The 21,945-nt window shown below is 39.8% G+C and overlaps 1 protein-coding gene across 1 annotated transcript in view; it reads left to right on the top strand.

Annotated features, from left to right (window-relative positions):
• Positions 1 to 3,293: 3,293 nt before the first annotated feature.
• Positions 3,294 to 21,945, top strand: part of GAP43 (growth associated protein 43) — a 92,315-nt gene continuing 73,663 nt past the window's right edge. The window contains exon 1 of the mRNA XM_065876598.1: positions 3,294 to 3,485. Within this exon, the coding sequence (XP_065732670.1) occupies positions 3,456 to 3,485 (30 nt within the window). The 5' untranslated portion in view covers positions 3,294 to 3,455. The remainder of the gene's footprint in view (positions 3,486 to 21,945) is intronic.

Below are 21,945 nucleotides of genomic sequence, written 5' to 3'. Positions count from 1 at the left end.
TGTTTGGTCAGAAATATATATACAAAGGGCTCACTATTGGATGCAGGTATCAGCGTATTCTTCGTGGCTCTTGAGGGTAAGGGCTGGGCCTAATAGGTGGACCTTTCAGAATGCTGATTTCATTTCAATATGAAAACTTCCACTGCAGAGTCTAAACTCTTAAGGACCGAAGTAATGAGATGTAGAAGGCTGTTGAGTGTCAACATATTTTAGTAGTTAACAGGGTTTGGAGTTGTGACTTTACCTCTTATTATCTGTGTGTCCCAGTCTAAGTACTTAATTTACTTAGCTTTCGTATTCCCATCAAAGTGAAAATAATGACTGCACCTGTCTCACTGTGAATATTAGGTGAAATAGTATATGTAAACTGTTGAGGAAACTGATGTTAACAGGGGTGGTTTAAGTCACAAAGTTCCAGGCCTATGCCTGGTTTTGAGCTCTAGACTCTGATTTAATTATGCCACATTGTTTCCAAGTTTCCTCCCAACAAATAAAGGGATAAAGAAGATATAAATGGGGGCTGAGGGGAGTGCATTGAAAGGGAAAGGAGTTGGCCCCTTTCCATAGCCAGCTATGTTCCTTAAGTTAGGCCACAGAGTTGATGAAGTGACCTTATCTATGAATCTGTTTAAATACCCAAATAAGCAATTTTTTTCTCTCTTGCTTCCAGTTCTCATCCCCTCTGCTTCCTCCCTTTATCCCTCTCCAGCCCCCAGCAGGCTAGGTAGGAGGATCCTAATCCACAGCAGGAATGGCTCTGAGGAAGCAATTTCTTACCCATTCTTTGCTTTCTTCTATCGCTTAAGTACATAGACGGCTATTTTTGAAAGCTTGGCTCGGACTGGGCTCATTACAGCATTAAAAAAGTATTAAACTTAGGGCTTCCCTGGTGGCGCAGTGGTTGAGAGTCCACCTGCCGATGCAGGGGACACGGGTTTGCGCCCCAGTCCGGGAGGATCCCTCATGCCGCGGAGCCCCTGAGCCCCTGAGCCCCTGGGCCCGTGAGCCATGGCCGCTGAGCCTGTGCATCCGGAGCCTGTGCTCTGCAATGGGAGAGGCCACAACAGGGAGAGGCCCGCGTACCGAAAAAAGAAAAAAATTAAATTCACAACTTATTTTTATCATTAAATATGAAAACTAAGAAGCAAGCGGAGAGGAGTAAAAGACAGAGTAAGGCTGGATCTGAAGCAGTTCATGCTTAGGAAGACCTCGGAGGATAATTTAAAACCCATTACCCCCTGGGTATCTGTCTGAGATAGTCCATTCTGAGGTAGATGTACCTTGAATTTTGTCAAAATGTATAGAGCACCTATTAAGCTCAGTGACCTTGATAATAAGTATGATAATAAGCAGTCTGGTTGACAGGTATTAAACAGGCTCATATCTGGGACGGACTAGAAAGAATATGTGCTATTTAATTGGGGATGCTTGTCATCACTAATGAACAACAAGAAAGTGTTTGAAAAGTTCTTTGAGATATTTACTTGAAAATACCACCAAAATTTCAGATAAGTACCGTATCTGAGGTAAAGCTACTATGTACTGAGAATGATTTCATTGTGCTTTGCATACATTATATTGTTTGGTCCTCACAACATGTTGGCAAGGTTGATATTATTATCCCTATTTTACAGATTAGAAAACTAGGGCAGAGAGATTCAGTAACATTCCCAAGATCACACAGTACTATAAATCTAAAAATTATGTTATGTACACTTTTTTAAAGTCACATTTTCCTGTACCCAAATTATGAAGAACCATAGAAAGAATTGACGAAATAAGCTTCATGATATATTTTTTTCTTCTCATAACAGGTGAATTTACTTTATTCTTCTTGCCCAAACTGTAAGATATCATGTTAGGCATGCCAACTAAAGAAATGTCACTAGCCATCCAGCTCTGTGAGGATTACATCCTTAGCCACTGCGGTCGCTGAACTTTAATACACCCTGAAAGGAGTTCAGGGTGGAAAACAGGAATGAGGCACTCTGTGCTCTGGGCAAACTGGCAGGACAGACCTTCAGATAGATATTTTCAGGAGAAATTTTTAAAGAACTTGGATTCTTGCATCTTCCCATACCTAGAAAAGCACTAAAACCATTTACCAAGATATTTGCTGCTTGTGACTAGCAGTAATCTCCTACCAAGGGGGTAAGTGCTGGTTGCACTCACCCCCTTCTCCAAAATCACATAGGTGCAGACCTCCCCCTTACCTCTTTGAAGCAGCTCCTCGGAGCTATCTGGGAGGATGTCTCCAGGCTATAGTTCCCAGTAAGTCCCCAAGTAAAACTGAAACTCGGAGCTCTCACACTGTACGTTTTTATTTCAGTCAACTGGCATCATTCATATTACACAGATTTATTGTTCAAATGTGCTCAGCTTTTTCAGTAAAATTAGAAGAAACTCCAATTTTCAAACAGGTATATGTGCATTAAGAAAACAACTACCATGTGATTTTAGATATGGATGCTAATTCCTAAACATTAGTTATTATTTCTGCACCCAGGTGCTTAGAATGTTTAAAATGCAGTACATTCGTGCGGATTTTTCAAGTATTTTGGAGCCTATATGAGACATGCTTGTGCATATCTAAGTTTCATACATATGTATTTATTTTAAGTTATATGAGTACTGAGTACAGTGTACATACAGGGTATGATAGTCACATGTTATTTCATTTTTTGAGAGAGCTTAACCCTCACAATTATTAACTGTGCATAAAATCTAAATAGCAGATGTAACATACTGTATAGGTCTGACTACTCATTCAGAACAGCCGTTCTTGGCTTTTATGATATTGGGAAGAGAAAAGAGTTAGTAAAGAAACAGAAGCATTCCTCAAGCCCCTCTTCTCTAAAACATATTCCATATACGCTCCTGAACGGTCTGGAATATCCTTCTCTGCAGCTACCCCATCACCCTCTCGATGCAGTGGGAAAGTCGGTGGGTAATTGGGTCCAGATTGGAGATGTTTAAATATTCATGAGGCTGGCAGGGGACTGGAAGGGGGTGACTGTCTAGAATGGGGGTGGGGCCGGGGGAAGTGATTAGTCATTGAAAGCTAGTGAACAATTCTGAGAAAGAGATCGAGAGACGGAGGAAAAAGAGGGATAGGCAACGAGTGGGTGGAGAGAAGAGAAAAGAGGAAGAGAGGGAAGAGAAGAGAGAGAGAGCCTGTGCGGTGAGCAATAGCTGTGGACCTTACAGTTGCTGCTAACTGCCCTGGTGTGTGTGTGTGTGTGTGTGTGTGTGTGTGTGTGTGTGTGTGAGAGAGAGAGAGAGAGAGAGAGAGAGAGGGAGAGAGAGAGGGAGAGGGAGGGAGAGGGAGGGAGAGAGAGTGCGCTAGCGCGAGAGAGCGAGTGAGCAAGCGAGCAGAAAAGAGGTGGAGAGGGGGGGAATAAGAAAGAGAGGAGGAAAGGAGAGAAGGCAGGAAGAAGGCGAGGGACGATACGACCATGCTGTGCTGTATGAGAAGAACCAAACAGGTAGACCTAAAGATTTTTACTTCTTGCTGTTGTGAATTTACCAGAGTGCAATATTTCCCTGTAAAGGTAGAAAAAATATTTGAAACGCTTCTGCTCTGGCCATGGTGCTTGCGTTTCCTTAGCATATGGTAACTGATGCTTGCATCCCAGCTTTTATTCTATTCTTTCACAGTCTGCTTTTGGAATGCTGCTACTAATTAGGATGAGGTTAGAAAAAATACGCCTGTTTGGCTAGAAAAAAAAAAAGATTTTTTTGGCTATTAGTAAATGTTCAGCGTTTTAGGTCTCTGGTTTTGCGGATGTGGATATGGAAATGGGTGTGGAGGAGAAGATGTGAGCTCTACCTACAAGATGGGGAGGCAATCCTTTATATTATTTGCAAAAAGCAGGGTTGAAAGAATAATATTCAGTTATGAGTATTGCTTGTTCTATCGTACAATTTTTTCACATGTGCTGCGGAAGAAGCCTTATTTCCTACATGCATGAGCTTCACGTGGGTGCAGGTATTAATGGAAACACATGTGAAGGTTTAATTAATTTATTTATTTTTCAATGAATGAATGAAACTGTAATTTGGGAGTTTTTTTTTTTTTTTTAAGAGAATCTAGAGATAACTGGGGCTGAGGGGGAGAAACTGGCCGAGTAGAAGGGGAAAATCCCCTTCCCAAGACCAGCAGCCGATTGTGCACCAGCTGGTCCGAGGAGAGGGTGGACCACGCCCCTAGGAGATTCGAGCTCCGATGGGATGGGAAAGACGAGCCGAGTATTACCTGTTGGAAATCAGGTCTCTTCTGCCCTTCCTTTGCATCCTACCTGGAATTGTAGTGACCAAAGACGGACTAACATTCCGGATAATAAGCATGGTGACTCATTTTCATCAGGAAGAAGGACACAAACAAGATAAGCAAGAATCAGAGTCCCCTCCCCCTCTCCCCCACTGCTCAGGTTTTTCTTCCATTTCAAATTGCTCACTTATTTCTTGAAAGACGTTTTAGAAACTTGATTGGGGTGAGGGTGGGGAAGAATGACTAGTACGGTATTCCGCAGCAACCGACAGTGCCGCGGCATTCTGCAAAGGGAGCTTTCAAACATTGACCGGAACACGTTTGAGTGATATTGGCGAAGGTTAAGGAGAAAAATGGGTGTGAGATTTGGGTGAGTGTGTGCTTGTACGTGTGTGTGCGTCTCCCTGCGAGGCGAGGCGGTCTTGGTCAAAAAAGACCTTTGCACGTTGATTGCCTTCGGGGTGGGGTGCAAGAGATAGGATTTGGACATTATTCCTGTGCAGGTATTGCATAGGGGGCAATTTGTAATACACTCGCTGAATTCGAAGGGGGTGGAGGGAGAAGTGGAGAAGAAACAGGCTGCCAGCTTTGCACATTTAGCCAGCGCCCTGGAAGCGGGGCTGGGGGTGGAGGGCAGGGGGCGGGGTAGTGAGGATGAAGAAGGAAGAGGAAGGGGAAGGGAGACAGAAGCAGAATCTCAGAGCAGTGAGTGGAGATGGTGGAGAGGCAGGGCAAAAATAAATAGACAGATAGATGATAGATAGTTAGGGAGATAGATAGATGATAGATAGATAAAGTATCAGGCACCTGGGGTTTTGTGAGTGGTTTGTGTAAGGGTGTTTGGGGAAGAGCATGAGAGTCTTACATGTGGCACTTCCCTAAACTGCTATATGATTCTGGAGATTGATGCTTCCGCTGGCTCATTTTTCAAACCAGGACATTTCCTCTCCTTGCCTTCCTCCATTCTAATGCATAAATGCAGTAGATACAGGTGGCTGGGTTAAGCGCACTGTCAAGGAAATGTTCTGAGGTTGCCCACCTGGTGAGCTGCAGAAATAAAATTTAGGAAGGTGGAGCCCTAAGGAAGACAATGCTATTCATTAAAAAAGCTTTAATTTGGGGGAAGAAAAAAATATGCTGGTTTACAACTTTTTGCCACCCTATGCATACATTTGCCCCCTCTGACAAAGGAAACCAAGCATGATTTTTCGAAAGGGAATTGAGGCTAAAGAAATTCCCTTCCCCAAAAGGGGACAGCTGCCTTCACTTGGGTCCCCTTACTGACAGCCCCAAGTATTCACTAGGATATGTGCAAAGTGATGAAGCCGAAATTGTGTGTTTAGGGAGTTGTAGAAATTCACATGTAAATGTGTACAGTATCCACATACTTTACGTACAACAGTCATGTGTGTACTCTGTGTGGTTTCCATATGCCGGCATGTATTTTTGCATAATTCATATTCAAGACAGAAAATTGAAAGCTATAGAAATAATCCTATTTTCCCATACATTTTATACATGTGTACTTCTGTGTGAAATGGTCATGTCCCCTACTGACCACTGCTGTGTATCATTCACATAAGTCAGTATTTAGGATGCCATTAAGTCAGACTAAAGGAAATGGTGTATTCAGGGCGTGGGCTCACACTACACTGACTGGCGTTTCTAGAGCCTGAGTACTTAGATCTCACACAGGTTTTGTGCTTGTGGGTGAAATGATCCTATATCATTCATGGCAGAATCCGACTGTGTTTATCTTTTTTCTGCCATCTATTCATAACCCTAGCCCTTAATAGGGAATAAAACCAGGGCAAAAACCTGCAAAGGTCTAAACTCTGCCACACCCATGAAATCCAGCAGAAACGTGGGAGGGGGCTGGAGAGATTGCACTTCCTTCCTCTTCCACTTGAGCTGCATAAAGAAGCCGTCCTGGATTTCCAAGTTGTAATACATTGCGAATGGCTGAGAAGAAAGCATAAATGATCTTTATTAGCCACTAATGACCACTATAGACTATTATAGCAGAAAGAAGAGAATGAGAGTGGGGTGGAGAGGAGAAGACGGTAAAGGAGTGGTCAAAGGAGGAATAAGATAAAAGAATCCCTGACATTTTATTGGCTTCTCATTTTTCAAATGTCTTGAGGCTAACTTTAAATAGCTTAATTACCATGCATTTTACAGATGATGAAAAACTTGCAAGATCTGTGTCCACAAAGCAAGAAAACTGCGAGGTGTTTCTTTTGTTTAAAAATAAAGACTTTAATTTGTAATCGAAGTAAAAAAACACCAGCGCAAGCAAGAAGCCCTTCTAGCCCTCACGCCTTCAACCCCCATCAACATCTGCATTTTTCCACATACAACAAATAATTCTCATCTTAGCGGGATCTGTGGTTCAGAATTCCACCTGGCTGCGCTTTTCCCTTGCAGTGTTGGAAAGGTGTGGAAGGATGCTGCCTTGCTGCTTGGTGCAGATTCCTCCTAGTGATAAACTGGATTCCTCCTAAATCTCACCGAGCCACACCCAGTGTCACCCAGGGACTAAGTGAATTAATTAAATGGAAGCATCGTACTTACTCTAATTGAAACTGTTCTTTTTTTTCTTTTTTAAATGGTGATTTCTATCACACATTTCCAAATTTAAACAGAAGAAGAAATCATTTAAAGGGCTTTTTTTTTCTGCCAAATTATCTAGACTCGCAGAGAATCTTAGAGAATTAATGGTGAATCTAGAAATGCATTAATATCTGGTGACTCTATAATGCCTTCTAACCCATGCCAAGGTGCGTACACAATGACCCCTGCTCTCTCATGCTGACAGCCCGTAACTCTGCTCCCTTCCTTTCCCACCCATGCTGAGGCAATTGGGATAAGAAAATATAGGGTTAACTTTCTCTCTTGCTGAGCTGGCAAAACTACAGAAAACCATTCATGCTTTATGCTAAAGGGCAGCACTCCTGTTCACTGAGAGGAAGAGTAGCTTAGGGTCTCCTTCGCCTCCATCATAGTGAAACTGGGGCTGATGAATCTACATACTTCAGTTTTACCTGGCTCCACAAGGAAAAGGGGGGGGGGTGTCTTTGAGCCAATGGTAGGTATATATATTAACCAAATGTTTCCCTTGCTCATATTGATAAAGTAAGACAAGTCTGAAATCTTCCTCTAATATTAAAGGGGCATTTCAAAGGATGCACATACTCAGGTCATCAAAAGAGAAGATACAGCATTTACCTAATCACTTCCCTATTAGCTGTCATAGAGGCATTTAGGCAACCAATCATGTCTGTTGTCAATCAAAGAAGTGACTGTGGGCAGGAATTCTCCCTTCTGAATTTCTGAAGTGTGGTCTGGTTGCCCCTGCACCATTGTGTTAATCTTCAGAACGTTCTCTGTGGTACTGGGAAGAGCACTGTACTGAGAGGCCTCAGTTTATACCACTTACTGATTCTGTGACCCTTGACTGAATCACATAATCTAGGGCTTCAATTTCCCTATAGTATGGAGACTTAAAAAAAAAAAAAAAAAAGAAAGAAAACGAACAAACAAAAAACCCAGCATGCTTACTTTAAAGGTTTTTGTAGGGACCAAACAAAACTGATATGAAAACAAAGGTCAATACAAATGTAAGAAAATTTTCTCTCTGAGGTTTGCAACATGAGTCTTGGCTTAGAAACTGCCAGTCCTTCAGGATTGTCAAGTGCCTACTACGCTTCCTTTTCCTGTTAGAGAGTAGTTCCTTCTGCTCGTTGTTGATTCCTCCTCTTCATCACTCCCCATTCACTATACCATTTACTTTAATAAGGCTTCTGTTCCCAGAATTCCCTTGAAACATATTCTGAAAAAGACACCATATCCAGTGACTCTTTAGTTCACATCTCATTTGACATGTCTTTGGTGTTTTGTTTTGTTGCCCATTCCTCTTCCTGAAACTGTCTCCTCCTTTGGCCCCATCATAGTTCCCTCTTTCTTCTCCCTCTCAGATAGGTCCTTCTCCATTCTTCTTTGCTGGCTTCTTTCACTCTCTCCCTCCCCAAATATCAATTATCTCCTGGTTATTTATCTTGATGCCTTTCTCTTCTTATTCAACACTCTAATTCTAGGTGATCTCATCCACCTCCAGAGTTTGTAACCACCTGTGTGATTTCCAAATCTGTAGACTGGATCTCTCACCCGAATTCTGATCCATAGATATCTCTGTCTAGATATTTCAGAGACACCTATGTTCCTCATGAACAAAGTCAAACTCAGTGTCTCCCATTCTGTACCACTTAGTCTTCCTCCAAATTCCCACCCTTATTGCTGTAACTCCATCTATCCAGCTTCCAAACTCTAGGAAAATGGGAGTGATCCTAAAAGTATTCTTTTCTTTCAGTCCCCAAATCTAGTTATGAAATTCTTTAAAAAGAGTTAAAAAGATTTTGAATTCATCCTCTGCTTTTTCATCTCCACCACAAATAAGTTGATTCTGACTTTCATTACCTCCCATCTGGACAAAGACAATAGTTTCTTACATGGACTCCCTGCCTCCATCTTCCTCTCCTTCCGCTCTTGCAAATAGCATTGCTCTTATCTTTACCTAACACAAGTCTGATCAGATTATTTCCCTCCTGACAATCTTCTAATGGTTCCCTGTTAACAGTAAGCTAAATACAAACTCCTCAGCATGGATTGCATGATCTAGTCTTCCTTTTTTTTTTTTTTTTCTTTAATTTGGCCATGCTAAGAGGCATGCGGGATCTTAGTTCCCTGACCAGGGATTGAACCCGTGCCCCTGGAAGTGGAAGCATGGAGTCCTAACCACTGGACTGCCAGGGATTTCCGGCATGATCTCGTCTTGACTATCTTTCCAGTGCCATCTTCAAGCACCTCTTCTCTCAACGACACTACATCAGTATTTCAGGCCTGCCTTGATGTCTTTGCTCTATGCCTAGAAAATTTCATTTCCTTCTCAGAAGAGAAAATTGCCACTCCCCCCATGAGAGTTAGCTCTTTTAAGCCATTCTTGTCCTCCCTGATGTTAAGTTTTCTTCTACCTTCTTTGTGACCACAAGGTAGTTTGTACAATCACTATTATATCACTTGTTACACTATACAATTGTCTTTTCACATACTGGTGTCCATACTGTGAGCTGCTTAAGGGGAAGGGTGAAATCTTGATTATTTTTCTATCGCCAGTGCCTACCACAATGCTTGGCACATAAAGTAACGGATTTTAACTGTGGATATTCTGTTTGCTAAATGAATACAGAACTAGGTTTCCAGTCTTTCCATAAGTTGTGGCATGTCTAAATGGATGGACCACTACTAGATATTTTTTTAATCTATTGGCATCAAATTTTGAAGTGGAGCTAATCATCATTGATTCTTGTTATTGACCTATAGACATGAAAACCATCAGTTTTCTTTTTTTAATTGAGGTATAGTTGTTTCACAATGTTGTGTTGGTTTCTACTGCACAGCGAAGTGGAGTTCCCGGAGCTATACAGCAGGAAAACCATCAGTTTTTAATGAAAGCAGACACAAAATACAAAATGAGCCCAAATATACTGTGTTGCTCCAAACTATTATAACTGATGCTATCTGAAAACCTCCATTTGATGTCCACCAACCAGTGTACCAGCCCCACCCTCTGAGGGTAGGAGAGTCCCAGGTTAGACACACGGTTATCATCGTCTTGGATCTTCTTGTGCCCTTCCTTTTGGGCCCCAAGTGCTTAGAACTATTGCTTTGTTGCACAGCTATTCCGAATAGTCCCTGACTCAATCCCTCACTACTCTTAGTTATTTCATTGATCACACAAACTTTAAAAAATGCTTGTAGTGTTGGCCTGTGCTCAGGGGCCCACGTCCAAGGATTAATTTCAGTTTCATTTGGGTATCTTTTCTGCCCACCAAACTAGCCACATAATAATATTCCACAAAGTGAAATCTTGCATGAAGGTAAAGGGAGGTTGAATGATAAGTAGTCCTTCAAATGTCTGTTAAATGAATGAGAATCTGGTCAGGTTTATCTTTCTTAGGTTTGAATTGGCTGAAGGAATTTGGATTCTGAGGTAGGCCTCTTGTGGCCAATATGGGGCACACTGTGGCTACAGCTTTACCTGAAAATACTCGTTGCCAGACCCTAAGTGGTGGATTTTCTCTGACTAAATTGGCATGGCCTTGAGAACAGTAAGACAAAATGATCTATTGGTGAATTTGAATAGTGTTTCGCGGTCTCCACACCCTTATTTTATATCTTGCTCATGGCTCTCAGTCTCTTTCGATCTCTTTCTTTGAGTTGTCCTATTTTTTTTCTCCTCCCCTCTGGTCCAAGTGGAGTTTGTCTAATTAAGTAATGCCAGCTCATTCTAGTGTTCAGTGGGCGAGACCGTAACAGGAGACTTTTAAGAAAAAGTGTGTCCCTTCCAACTTTCCAAATAGGTGTTTTAGGCAAAACAGGTACATTAAGGTATGTCTGACACATAGTAGCCTCTCAACAAAAAATATTTATTGAGGGAATAAATGTAGGAAGGGAGGGATCATCATTATGGGCCATTAGGGGATATGTTTTGGTACAGAAGATCATGGCTATCTACCTGTTGAGAGGTAGCTCTGTGTAAATACACACTCAGCTCTGTTGGTCCTCTCAAGGTGGTGGTGGTCAAAGTTACAATTCCAGCTCCTGTCTGCTTAGAACAGAGTGATACCCTTGCAGTGAGTTCAGGTTGTAGAATGGGAGTGTGACCCTCCAGATTCCCTATCCTTAATTATTTACAGATCTTATTTTCTTAGATGTTGTTTGTTTAATGTCCTGTTTCATGTCTTTGTAGTGGAATAAACCCTACCCTGGGTTCTAGACCCGGCTCTGCCAATTGCTTGTCGTGTGACCTTGGGTAAGTAACATCATCTTTCTGAGCCTCAGTTTATTCATCTATATAAGTGGGCACATAAAAAGAATATACTCCAGATCCAAACCTGCCTTTTCTACTAGGCTGGTGTGAGGCTCACATAAAGTGGTAAAAATAAAAGTGCTTTGCAAACGATGTGTTTTTCAAGTGTAAAGTATTATTAACTGAGGAATTCCACATATTGAAACCTAAAGTACTCACAGTTCTATGCCAAGAAGTACCCTTGCTCTCTGCATAGAATATACATACATTTCCCATTCCTACCCCTCCTCTCCTATTCTCTACAGAGTAAATATTAACCTAAACGTGCTAATGGATGGGAGCATGGCATATCTTTATCATTTCCTTCGAAAACTTCAGTGACAGAACTTAAATAAGCAAATATTCAAATTGTCCTGCGACCCCAACGATCAGTTCAAAGGCATTAGAAATATGCACTATTTTTCTTTTTATCTTTTTCTGTTTTAGTCTGTTCTGCACATTTAGATTTCTCTTCCCACTTGCTAAATTGGCTGCTTCTCCCCTATCCCCATCCTCCCCCCCACCTCACCTCACTTCTAAACTGGGTTCTCAGCACTAAGATTACCAGGCATGCTGTGCTCGCATCAATCACATGAGAACCCAGTCAGGCAGAATAGTAGAGAGGGAATATGGGGCTGATTGGGAGATTGAAAATGGGGATGGAGCCTGGTTGGGGAAAGCACTGTTCAAAGATGATCATCTGAGCACAATTTTCATACAACCTCAGGGTTTCTCATTGCATCAGGAATTAACCTTGATCAGAAGTGGTATACAGTCCTGAGCCTTTTCCAACTCAACTCTAATACCATAAATAATCTAAACTTTCAGGATCTCTACAAAGGGCATTTCAGTTCTCCTGCCTCCCTGGTTAATTGGGATGTTATCTATTTAATAATACAAAATTTATCCAATTCTCATACAAGCAATAAATTCTTGCAACCCAAAGGATCTGATTTCTTAATGTATGGATAATATTTGAAAATATTTTTAAGCATAACAATGGGATCAAGTTTGTCTAAGAGATTTGCTTTTCCTAGAAGCCAGAAGTTTAACATAGAAAAATTAATATCATGGATATTTTGAAAAATACTTTTATAAAGGGGGCTTATATAGAGTTTGATAGAAAGATACATTAACTAGAAATTTGCAAATATGCAGGTGTCCAGAGGGAAGCAATTATTTTTTGGATTATATTTACAGTTGGTTAATGATCACCTTTAATCTTTCACTCTAGCCACTTCTCTCTGTCTCGCTCTGCCTCTGCCTCTGTGTGTGCGTGTGTGTCTGTCTGTCTCTGTCCACACACACACACACACACACACACATACTTGTATTATTTATGTCTCTTTTTGTTGGGTACAAGTAACAGACACCACTTTTAATGGTCTAGAAAGGAGATCTATTGAAAGGAAACTAGATATCACATGAAATTAAGAAGTTGAACAGCCAAGCTTATGGGAACCAGAGTAGATCTGGGAACTTCAACATAAGGAATTCATAGACTTTCTTTCTGGAGCCCTGCATTTAAAAGAGTCAGTTACTAATAACCTCAGCTTCTCTGGCTCTCAATTAGGAATTCTAGCTAAGAAACAGAAATGTATCTATGTATATACACATATACAGAGAGAGAGAAAAAGAGAGAGGGAATATGAGAGGAAGAATGAGACAGAATGAATCTGACTGGTCCTTCTCAGTTCAGCTAGTTACCAATAGAACCATCATCTCTAAATGGATGAAGGGCCAGATCACGTGATTTAGACAATTTCTGGAAACTCACACCTGTGAATCTAGGGAGAGAGTAAACTGGCTGAGAAAGAGTCTCCTGTACGTCCATAATAGGGAAGCTTACCGGATTAGGAGGGATTTACCTCAAATGCAGTAGATCACTATTTTCCCTTTGGCTGTTTTCATTTAGCCTGTATTATATATTCTTATTATTGGTAGGGTTATCACCACCGATGACTCGGAAAGGAAGCAGTAACCACACGGATAACTGATCTCATGAGGTTTTATACCTAAAAAAGAAAAGTTAGGGCAAATCTCCACAGCTAGAGTTGACAAGCATCGTTTTCACTTTTTTCCAGAAGCTGGACTCTGGCAGGTTCCACCTGACTAAGAGGAATATCGACTATCATATGCTCTTGCTAATTTGGCATGGTATAACTTTGATCTAACTTCTCCTTTTTGGTTTGTGGGATTCGTCTCTGCAAAAGGATTGGGCAATAACGGGTGTAAAACATCTCCCTTGAATTTATATCAGAGAAATGCTACTCCTTGATATTAGTCATCTCATTTTGAATGCCCTTAAATTAATTCCAGCAGTAATCATCATATTTATCTATTTTTAGCAAATTGGCACTTTCTAAAACATTGAGCTGTTGTCTCCATATGCACCAGTTTGCTCTGAATGTAGAATTTTGGTAATTAGCTTTACATCCATTATTTGTAATCCCGGTTCCAATAACTATTCAAAATGTTATTTTTAAATGAAAATTTAAAAGACCTTAATGTCTTCCCATTAATGACTACATAAAAGAGCTAGATGAAGTAAAGAAAAAATAAATGAAATGATCTCCAAAGGTTAAGCAAACTCAGGAATTGGCTGCTTTCCTAAATGGCTTCAGAACCTCTTAGCACAACCAGCCTAGGAACTCACCTAGACTAGGAGCTGTTAAAATGCAAATCCTCTTCCCACTCCTACTTGCTTTTTGGTTCAGAAACCAATTTACCAGTTTGGAGTATAAACTGAGAGGTCAAAGCTATTCTTAATAGCCAAACTAGATCCTCAACAGCTAGTCTAAAAGATGCATTGTACCGTTCTACTCAAACCCCAGTAGAGGCAGCAACTGTCTCATATTTATACACACACACACACAAAAAGCAAGGCAGGATTTCTTTAAAGAGAAATTATTGGTTTCTAAATACCTAACTTGCAATTAGATTTCTAGATCCATATTGTATTAAGGGCAGCCCCACTTTGGCTATACAGACTCTTGTGGGGTTCTAATGGGGGAAGGGAAATAAGCATTGAGTATATTTAGGGTGGGCATTGCCTTTCAAAGCCCCTTTCTTTAAATCTTTATTTGAGAGATGTAAAGGAATAATGAGACTCTATAAGTCACCCACCTTAAACATCCCCCATTTCATCTTCAGCTAGGCATCTGGAGAATTTTTCTTCCAAAGTTTTACTGGATTAATATTTCTAAAAATTTCTGAGATTTTCAAAAGGAAAGAGAAAATATTATCTCACTTAAAAAATATTGGCTCTTTCTTTAGGTGAATCTGATTTGGGGGTTTGATTTATTCAGTTTTGGTCATTTATTTAGTTTTTTCTGAAGAGTAAGCACCATTTGCAATCTTCCTTAACCACAGCATTCCAAGGACTTTTTTACTCCAATGAAAGAGAAGGCGATTCTGTTTTCTTTATGGCCTTGGAAAGCTACTCTGGAGAAATCGGGTTTGTATTTAGTATTCATTTGAATAAATCTTTCATGCTAATCTAAATTCAGGGCTCTTCATGTCTTTGATTGCCTTTGACTGAGAATACGGAGTGATAGCTTTAGATAACTCAGCCAGATTTGTGTTCCATACTTATGGACAGTTAACTGGAGAGCTGTATAGAAAACATCAACAAGATCTAGTTTCTTGCATACTTTCTTTCATCTTGAACTTCATACCTTACCCCTTTGGAGTGAAACCAGTATAGAAGAAGAAATGAAGAGGACTATTCTTGAAAAGGGAGGAGAAGTTATAAAATAGAATTACCGTTTGGAATTGGGCCATTGCCCTCCAGTGAAAACTGTCATGGGAACGTAAGACCACAGATGGCTCAGACTTCACTTCTGAACATCATCTGGACGATACAGTAAGCCCAAGAATAAGAGTATTTAGGAAAGAATCCAAGAAGTGTGGGCACTAGTCTACTTAAGTATACTTAAGCATACTTAGGACCCAATTCAGTTTTTATCCTCACTTAAGTGAAAAGAAACGTGATTCTTGGTGAAAAAAAAGACTATGTATCTTTCAGTAATTATGGGTTTTCCTGTAGCCTCTATAATTCTATGTTCTCATTCTAGTGTCAGTGGAAACTGATTGGCTCATGTATAAGCTGAAATTTATTTTAAGTATGTCTTATCAAAACCGCTACTTTTACTGAACTTAGGTATATTGTAAAAATCCATCCATAAAGGACCAAACTATGAGAACCACAGGAAAACCAATAGAAAAATTAACTTTCCCATAATCCGAGATTTCCAGATATTAAAAACATTATTATTTTTTCTTTTATTTTTTTGTTACCACCTCACAAACTATCATGTTAAGCTAATTATCTTCTCCCTAGATTAGACCTCTGACTCCCCTACTCTTGACAATATCTTTTTGGAGACACCAGACATTCCCAGTTATGCAGCTCATAATATGGAAATAATTACTCTATCTTCCCTCATGAAAGCTGTACTATCAGTTACCAAATTCTATTTGCAATGTCTTTTATGTCTTTTTCCTTCTTTTGCCAGCCTTTCTTAACCAGCATTCTAGAAGAGAACCAAGCCCTAACACCCTAAGGCCCTAAAGACCGTAATTGTAGGTAATGAATTAATCTCTTTCCTGTACATCTAGACCAGTACTAGTTACACACCATACTTTGCAGAATGGAGGCAGCACTCAAATCATTTTTTTAAGGGTTCTGTGGTTCACATGAGAAACCCCAGGTAAGAAAGGCTGGATAGTCACCAAAATTCCCTGCTTTCTTGGCATCATCTTTGCACACTGCCTGCTGGTTAACCTTACTTTTCAACCCCCTTTTTCTCAAAATTTCCATGGATTTTCTTTGTTTAGAGCATCAATTCTAATTTATTTATTTATAATTGTTTTTCAAGGCTTATCAGAATCTGGTACCAATCTCCTATTCTTGCCTCACCTCCTACTGGTTCTGCCATTGACTAGACTTGTGAATTTAAACAAATTTAATCTCTCTGGGCTATCATTTCCCTCTATATAAAATAAAAGTATTGAACTAAATTGTCTCTAAGGCTTTCCAACTTATAGAATAGCATGTTCTATAGCAAAGCTCCTCCTCCACTGTGGCACTTTGTCTTAGCCACACTTAGCATGAATTTAAGTATTAGTGTCCCTATACTTTTGTTTATTGTCATTTCCACTACTTGGAGAGTTCCCTTGGTACCGAGTTCAATTTCACCCACACTCTGAGGCCTGAATCATGAGTTATCTCATTTGTGAAGGCTTTCCTGATGGCCAGTGACTTCTTCCCCTCTTAGATCTTCAGTATCACATGCTACGGGTCCTGTTTATTCAGCCTTCACTAAACAGAGCCCTACTTGATTATCCATTGGTATTTGTATGTACCTGATCTTCCTGAGCTAGTTTGCAAACTCTTTGAAGGTAAGGTATCGAGTTCAGAGCCTGGCTCAAGAAACACATTTGATTGTCTCTGAGGGAGTTTACAGGACAAATAGATGGATCTGTAAACTCTCAGAAAGACAAGTGGAGCTATCTTGCATGACCTCTCTGGGACATTTGAAACCATGAAACATGCCTTCTCTTTACTTTCTTGGCTCCATAACACCTATTTCTGCTGTTTTTTCTCTTCTCTATCCTTGGCTTCACATTCTTTTTTTTCTCCCTTGGCTCTCTTTCTCTCTCCGCCCCTGAAAAGTTTTGTTATGCAGGCTTTTGTCCTTATTCTTGCAAGTTCTTAGTCAACAGAAGTTCCAAGACTAATCTAATCTGTGCCCACAACTCCTACATGACGAATGGGTCTCAAATTCTCCAGGCTCTCTAGCCAAGTCTACTTCCCGGGCTCTGGAGCTTTGTATATAACTGTCCACTAGAAATCTTGTCCTGATGACCCACAGGAGCCCAATCTCCACATGTCCTAAAAGTAAGTCTTCATCTCTTTTTCCCGAATCTCTTCCCCATTCACATCCAGTCATCTAAATGGAAATGGAACCCTGATTAATTCCCCCAGTCTTCCTTTTATTGTTAGATGCTACTACTTTTTCTAGTTTCTATAAGTAGATAACAACAAAATAGCCATTCGTTCTTCCTTTGCCATCACCCTCTACCTCAAAAATACGTCATCTCTGTCCCTTTTTCATCATCTCCACTATCATCTCTAACCCAGTTGTCTCTCATGGAGACTGACACAACAGCCTTCCCATCTAATCTCCTGTCTTTCACCCTCAACCTTTTATAATCATTCTCCCCTCAGTAGAAAGAATGGTCTTTTAAAAAGTTTCTATCAGATCATGTGTTTCCACTATTTAAAAACCTTTGATAGCTTCCTATTCCACATAGAACCAAAGCCAAACTCATTACTGCTAAGGCCTGTAAAAGTCTACATAATCCAGGACTTGTCCCTTCCTCTGAATTTTTCTTATAACCAAACACTTCTTGCTCACCAAGTCTACTGGCCTCCTTTTAGTTTTTAAAACACACCAAGCACATTCCCTCTTCAAAGCCTTTGCGTGTGTTACTCTCTCTACCCAGAATGCTCTTTCTCTTATTCTTTACTTGAGAGGTCTTCTGTGACAAATCCATCTGAGTGGTGTCCAGGTTACTTTCTAACACATCACCCCACTTCTTTTGTTTTCTTTAAGAATTGTTCTCAATCTGATTTTTAAAAAATTTACTTGCTAATTTTCTGGTCCCTGCCTATCTCTTCAAACTTCAAAATCTACCCCTCTTCACATCCCACACTCCGCTGTAATTGTACAATATCATGGAACAACCCATGTTACTTCATCCTTTCCGCCTTTCTAAATACTATTCCTTTTGCCTGGAATACCTTCCTTTCCCTTCTTTTCTACATAACACCTTTCTAATGTGTTTCCATAATGTGGCTAGAGTTGTTTTTTTCTTTGTGGAGACTCCCTGATCCTCCAAGCAGATATGTTGATCTTTCCTTTGTGCCATCATTGTGTCTAGTACATGCCTATACTACAACATTCCACACTTTATTATAAATATTAATTTACATGTCTGTCTCTTTTGCTATTCTAAAATCTCCCTTCGCGTAGGAATCATGTTTCGTTTATTGTCTTATGTATATAGCCTTAGTTCAATGCTTTGCACATAATAGGCTCCCATTAAATAGAAGTTGAGTAAATGAAGCCCACACATATGACCAAATATCAGTGTCTAATGAGTTGTATGTGATGGCAAAATTTGGTTAAGTCTAAGGCAAACATTACCCACTTCCCACCAATTAATCATGGAAACTGCCCACTCTGGCACACTTTATAATTAGGCACCTGATAGATATCTCACACAGAGCTAAGACCGCACAGACTTGGATTTCACCCAAGTGGTACCAGCTGGTTGCTTCAGCAAATGACAGTCCCCATTTTGTAGAGAGATACTTCAACATGGAAATATAGCCATACTTGACAGTATAAACTTCTTATGATTTGGGCTAAGGATGAATAGCAGTTTAAAGTTATATATTTTTAACCCATTAATATGCCTTCCAAGCTAGGTGCTAAACCTTCAACCTTTTCATAATATCTAAAACTGCTGACTTCTGAAACCCCTCCCAGAGGAATCCTGGTGAAGTTTCACACCCTTCCTCTTTGTTAATGATATGACTTGTAGTTGCATGCACACATTCTCTTACTCCTTTTACTCTCTTTAATTTCAAATTAGAAAAAAAATATGCACTATGATGCTTAATTGTTGTTTTTTCTGGTGACTGTCTATGTGCTATGGAAGCATCCACCTGTCTGATATTGTTTATGCCCAAACTGATAAACAAAATGAAAGATTTTCCTACAGGGGAAGGAAGAAACAAATGGCCAGGTAACCATTGACTTAACAACGTCTAGCATATGTCTCTTACAAAAATATTTGTTCTGGGGAGTGGAGATGAGGAGGAATGGATTCTCCCTTGGAATTCTGGAGAGGGAGAAATAATCTTCAGTGTAGTCTGTTTCCTTTTTAAGAATATATATGAGAATCAAGAAAACAGAAGAATGTTTCATGGTCATTAGGTAGCTAGGTCCCTTTGAACTAAAGCTATATAACATAGAGATTAAAAATACTTTTTTGGGTCTGGCTGGAAACTTAAACACTCTTTTAGATTTCTTTCTTCCGGAAATGATATTCTAAGTTTCAAGCTGCTAACTTGCAAAACAAACTTTGGAAACAAATCTCATTTATAGGTTGGGGTAATGCTCACTCCAAAATCAAATTTGGGAAGAACCAAAAGAATATAATTTTCCAGTTTAGGGAATGGATGAGCATAAGGAAGGCAAGCTGAAGCAGACTTCAGCTGAAAAAAATGAGTCACTTTTCTCAGTTGTACATTTTTTATTTCAGTAATTATAGGGGAGGTGGAGAAGATACATGAGTAGTTTGGGTTGCTGAGAAAGTAGATGACAGAAGCAAGTATTCAATGTTGGACAAGTTGGATTGGTGGGATATGGTAGAACTTTAAAAGACCCACTGGACATGGGTGGAACCCTTGGAGCCATTTCTAGAAGATGTAAATTTTAAGTTGCCAATGACCTTATCATACTCCAGGAATAGCCAATAAATCTGGGTTGTTCTGATTAAACAAAATTTCAGCCTAATTCTCTGGAACTAAGAAGGGAGTTTTCCTTGGATTCCAGTGGGTGGTCAACAGGTCAGGCCTAAGATGGTACAAAAAGATTAGAGAATAGACTAAATAGACTAGAGGATAACAAACTCTACTAGGCACTCTATCCATATAAGCTTTTATTTCCTCCTAACATTAAGTGGTGCTATCTTCACCACCTGAAATGCTTTCTTTCCTCCATCTGCCAAACTATGTTTTGCCTCCAAAAATTCTGTTGAAAAATCACCTCTTTTATAAAATCATTCCAGACCTTTCCTCATTCTCCATCTGGATCCATGCTGCAATCCCTATAGTAACCTCCCTAGTAAGTCTTCTCCCCCCATATAGTTTATGTGTGTGTGTATATGTTGCACATATATATGTATACACACAGAGAGAGAGAGAGAGAGAAAAGAGAGAAGAGAAAGAGCATTTATATGTTTTGTACTTACTGTCCTTTTCTGTTTCCCCTAGACACTGCTTAAGTTTCATTCCTGGGTTCACCACTGTTCCAGATTTCACAAGGCACTGTTCAAGGCTTCCTACTAACTACCTTTTTATTTAATCTCCCAGGGAAAAGTTGTCCTTCTTTTTCACTATATACCTGATGGTAATAATTATCATTGATTAGTAGAGCTAAAGGGATCTTAGAGATTATCTAGTTGTTTTTTTTTAAACTTCTTTTGAGCCACAGAACTTTTGATCCCAGATATTTCTCAGAATCCAAAGACATAAAATAGGTAACAGGTGCTATTTGGCCAGAGCAGAGTTTGGTGGCCCAGCCTTCTGTCCTGTCAGTCCCCTCCTCTCTGCTCTGAGGCCCCTCTGAGGAAGCCTAGGGAGCAGAATTTGGGAAACACTGATCTATGTCCAATCCTTCATGGTGTGGATGTTGGGAAGTTAAGGTATTCGGCTCAGAAAGGGCTGAGCTGGAATTTCTTCCTATGTCGGTGCCACTTCTTTCAGAGGGATAAAAAGAGGATGATGCTTTCAATTTCTGGATGTACATATCCCTAAGTATTATAAATTTATGAAGTCAGCATTTATGTGGTTCATAAATGGGCAGGGTTCTTTCACAAATGAAGACTAGAAGTTTTTGTGTTTTCCACCTTTTGACTCATTTATCTTATTTTCAATTAGTCTTTTTTTATCAGGACTAACTTTGTGAGAAAATATTTTCCTCAAATGTTATATGAAAGTCACTTATTCATTCAATAAACATTTATTAACCATCTACTAAGCCAGAAATTATGCAGAATACTGGAAATATAGAAATACTTTTCTTAAAAAAGGAACACTCTCTACCCTCAAGTAGCTCACAGTATAGTGTGGTAGACCTCTCTATGTCTATTTCAAAGTGTGTATTCTACAATGTGCTCCTGGATAATTTTATTAATCTCAGGTGTATTTTCCTAATTGTTCAGGGATGTTTTCCACTGTAGGAATGCACTAGTGTTTCTTCTCATGTAGATGTGACTATCCTTGGAGACCTGGAGGGTGAGTTTTGTGAATAAGAGAACATTCATAGGTATTAAGACTTAAATACTGCAAAGCCAGAGGCTTTTTAAGGATTAAATGTGTTAATATATGTAAAATACTTGGAACTATACTTGGCATATGGTGAGCACTAATGTTAGCTATTGCTTTTTATTGTTGATGTTGTTGATGATGTTGCTTTGGGGTCTATGTTAAAGGAATCATATGCCAAGTATTTTTTGGTAGGAATTCTTCAAGGACTAGTTTCTGGATTTTGTGTGTGTGTGTGTGTGTGTGTGTGTGTGTGTGTGTGTGTGTGTACATGTATAAGGTTTAAGGAACTTACAATTGGTTAATTGAGAAATAAGATACTAACGTTGCTGATTTAAATTTTGCCCACCCTGTGCTCTCAATAGTTTTTAGGACTAATAGATATCGGTTCTTGGAGTCTGGAACTCAGAGACATAATTAGCCTATCTTACAGATGTGGTCAATAAAATAAGAATAGAAGTTTAAGCTTCCTTCACACTTAGAAGGTACAGAGGCTTATCGCTTCCAGGCAACTGGAATGTGAGCATCTCAAGACCTAGACTCAGCCACTCTGAATCTTCAAGGAATGATGTAAAGATGCAATGGCAATGATAAATTATTTTCAGAGATGGTGGCATTTGGGGTCTGGTGTCTGTGGTACCCACG

This window comes from Phocoena phocoena, chromosome 4 (assembly GCF_963924675.1).
Source record: "Phocoena phocoena chromosome 4, mPhoPho1.1, whole genome shotgun sequence".
NCBI lineage: Eukaryota > Metazoa > Chordata > Mammalia > Artiodactyla > Phocoenidae > Phocoena > Phocoena phocoena.
Note: the sequence above shows the minus strand (reverse complement) of the source record. Positions and strands in the feature narration are given on the sequence as shown.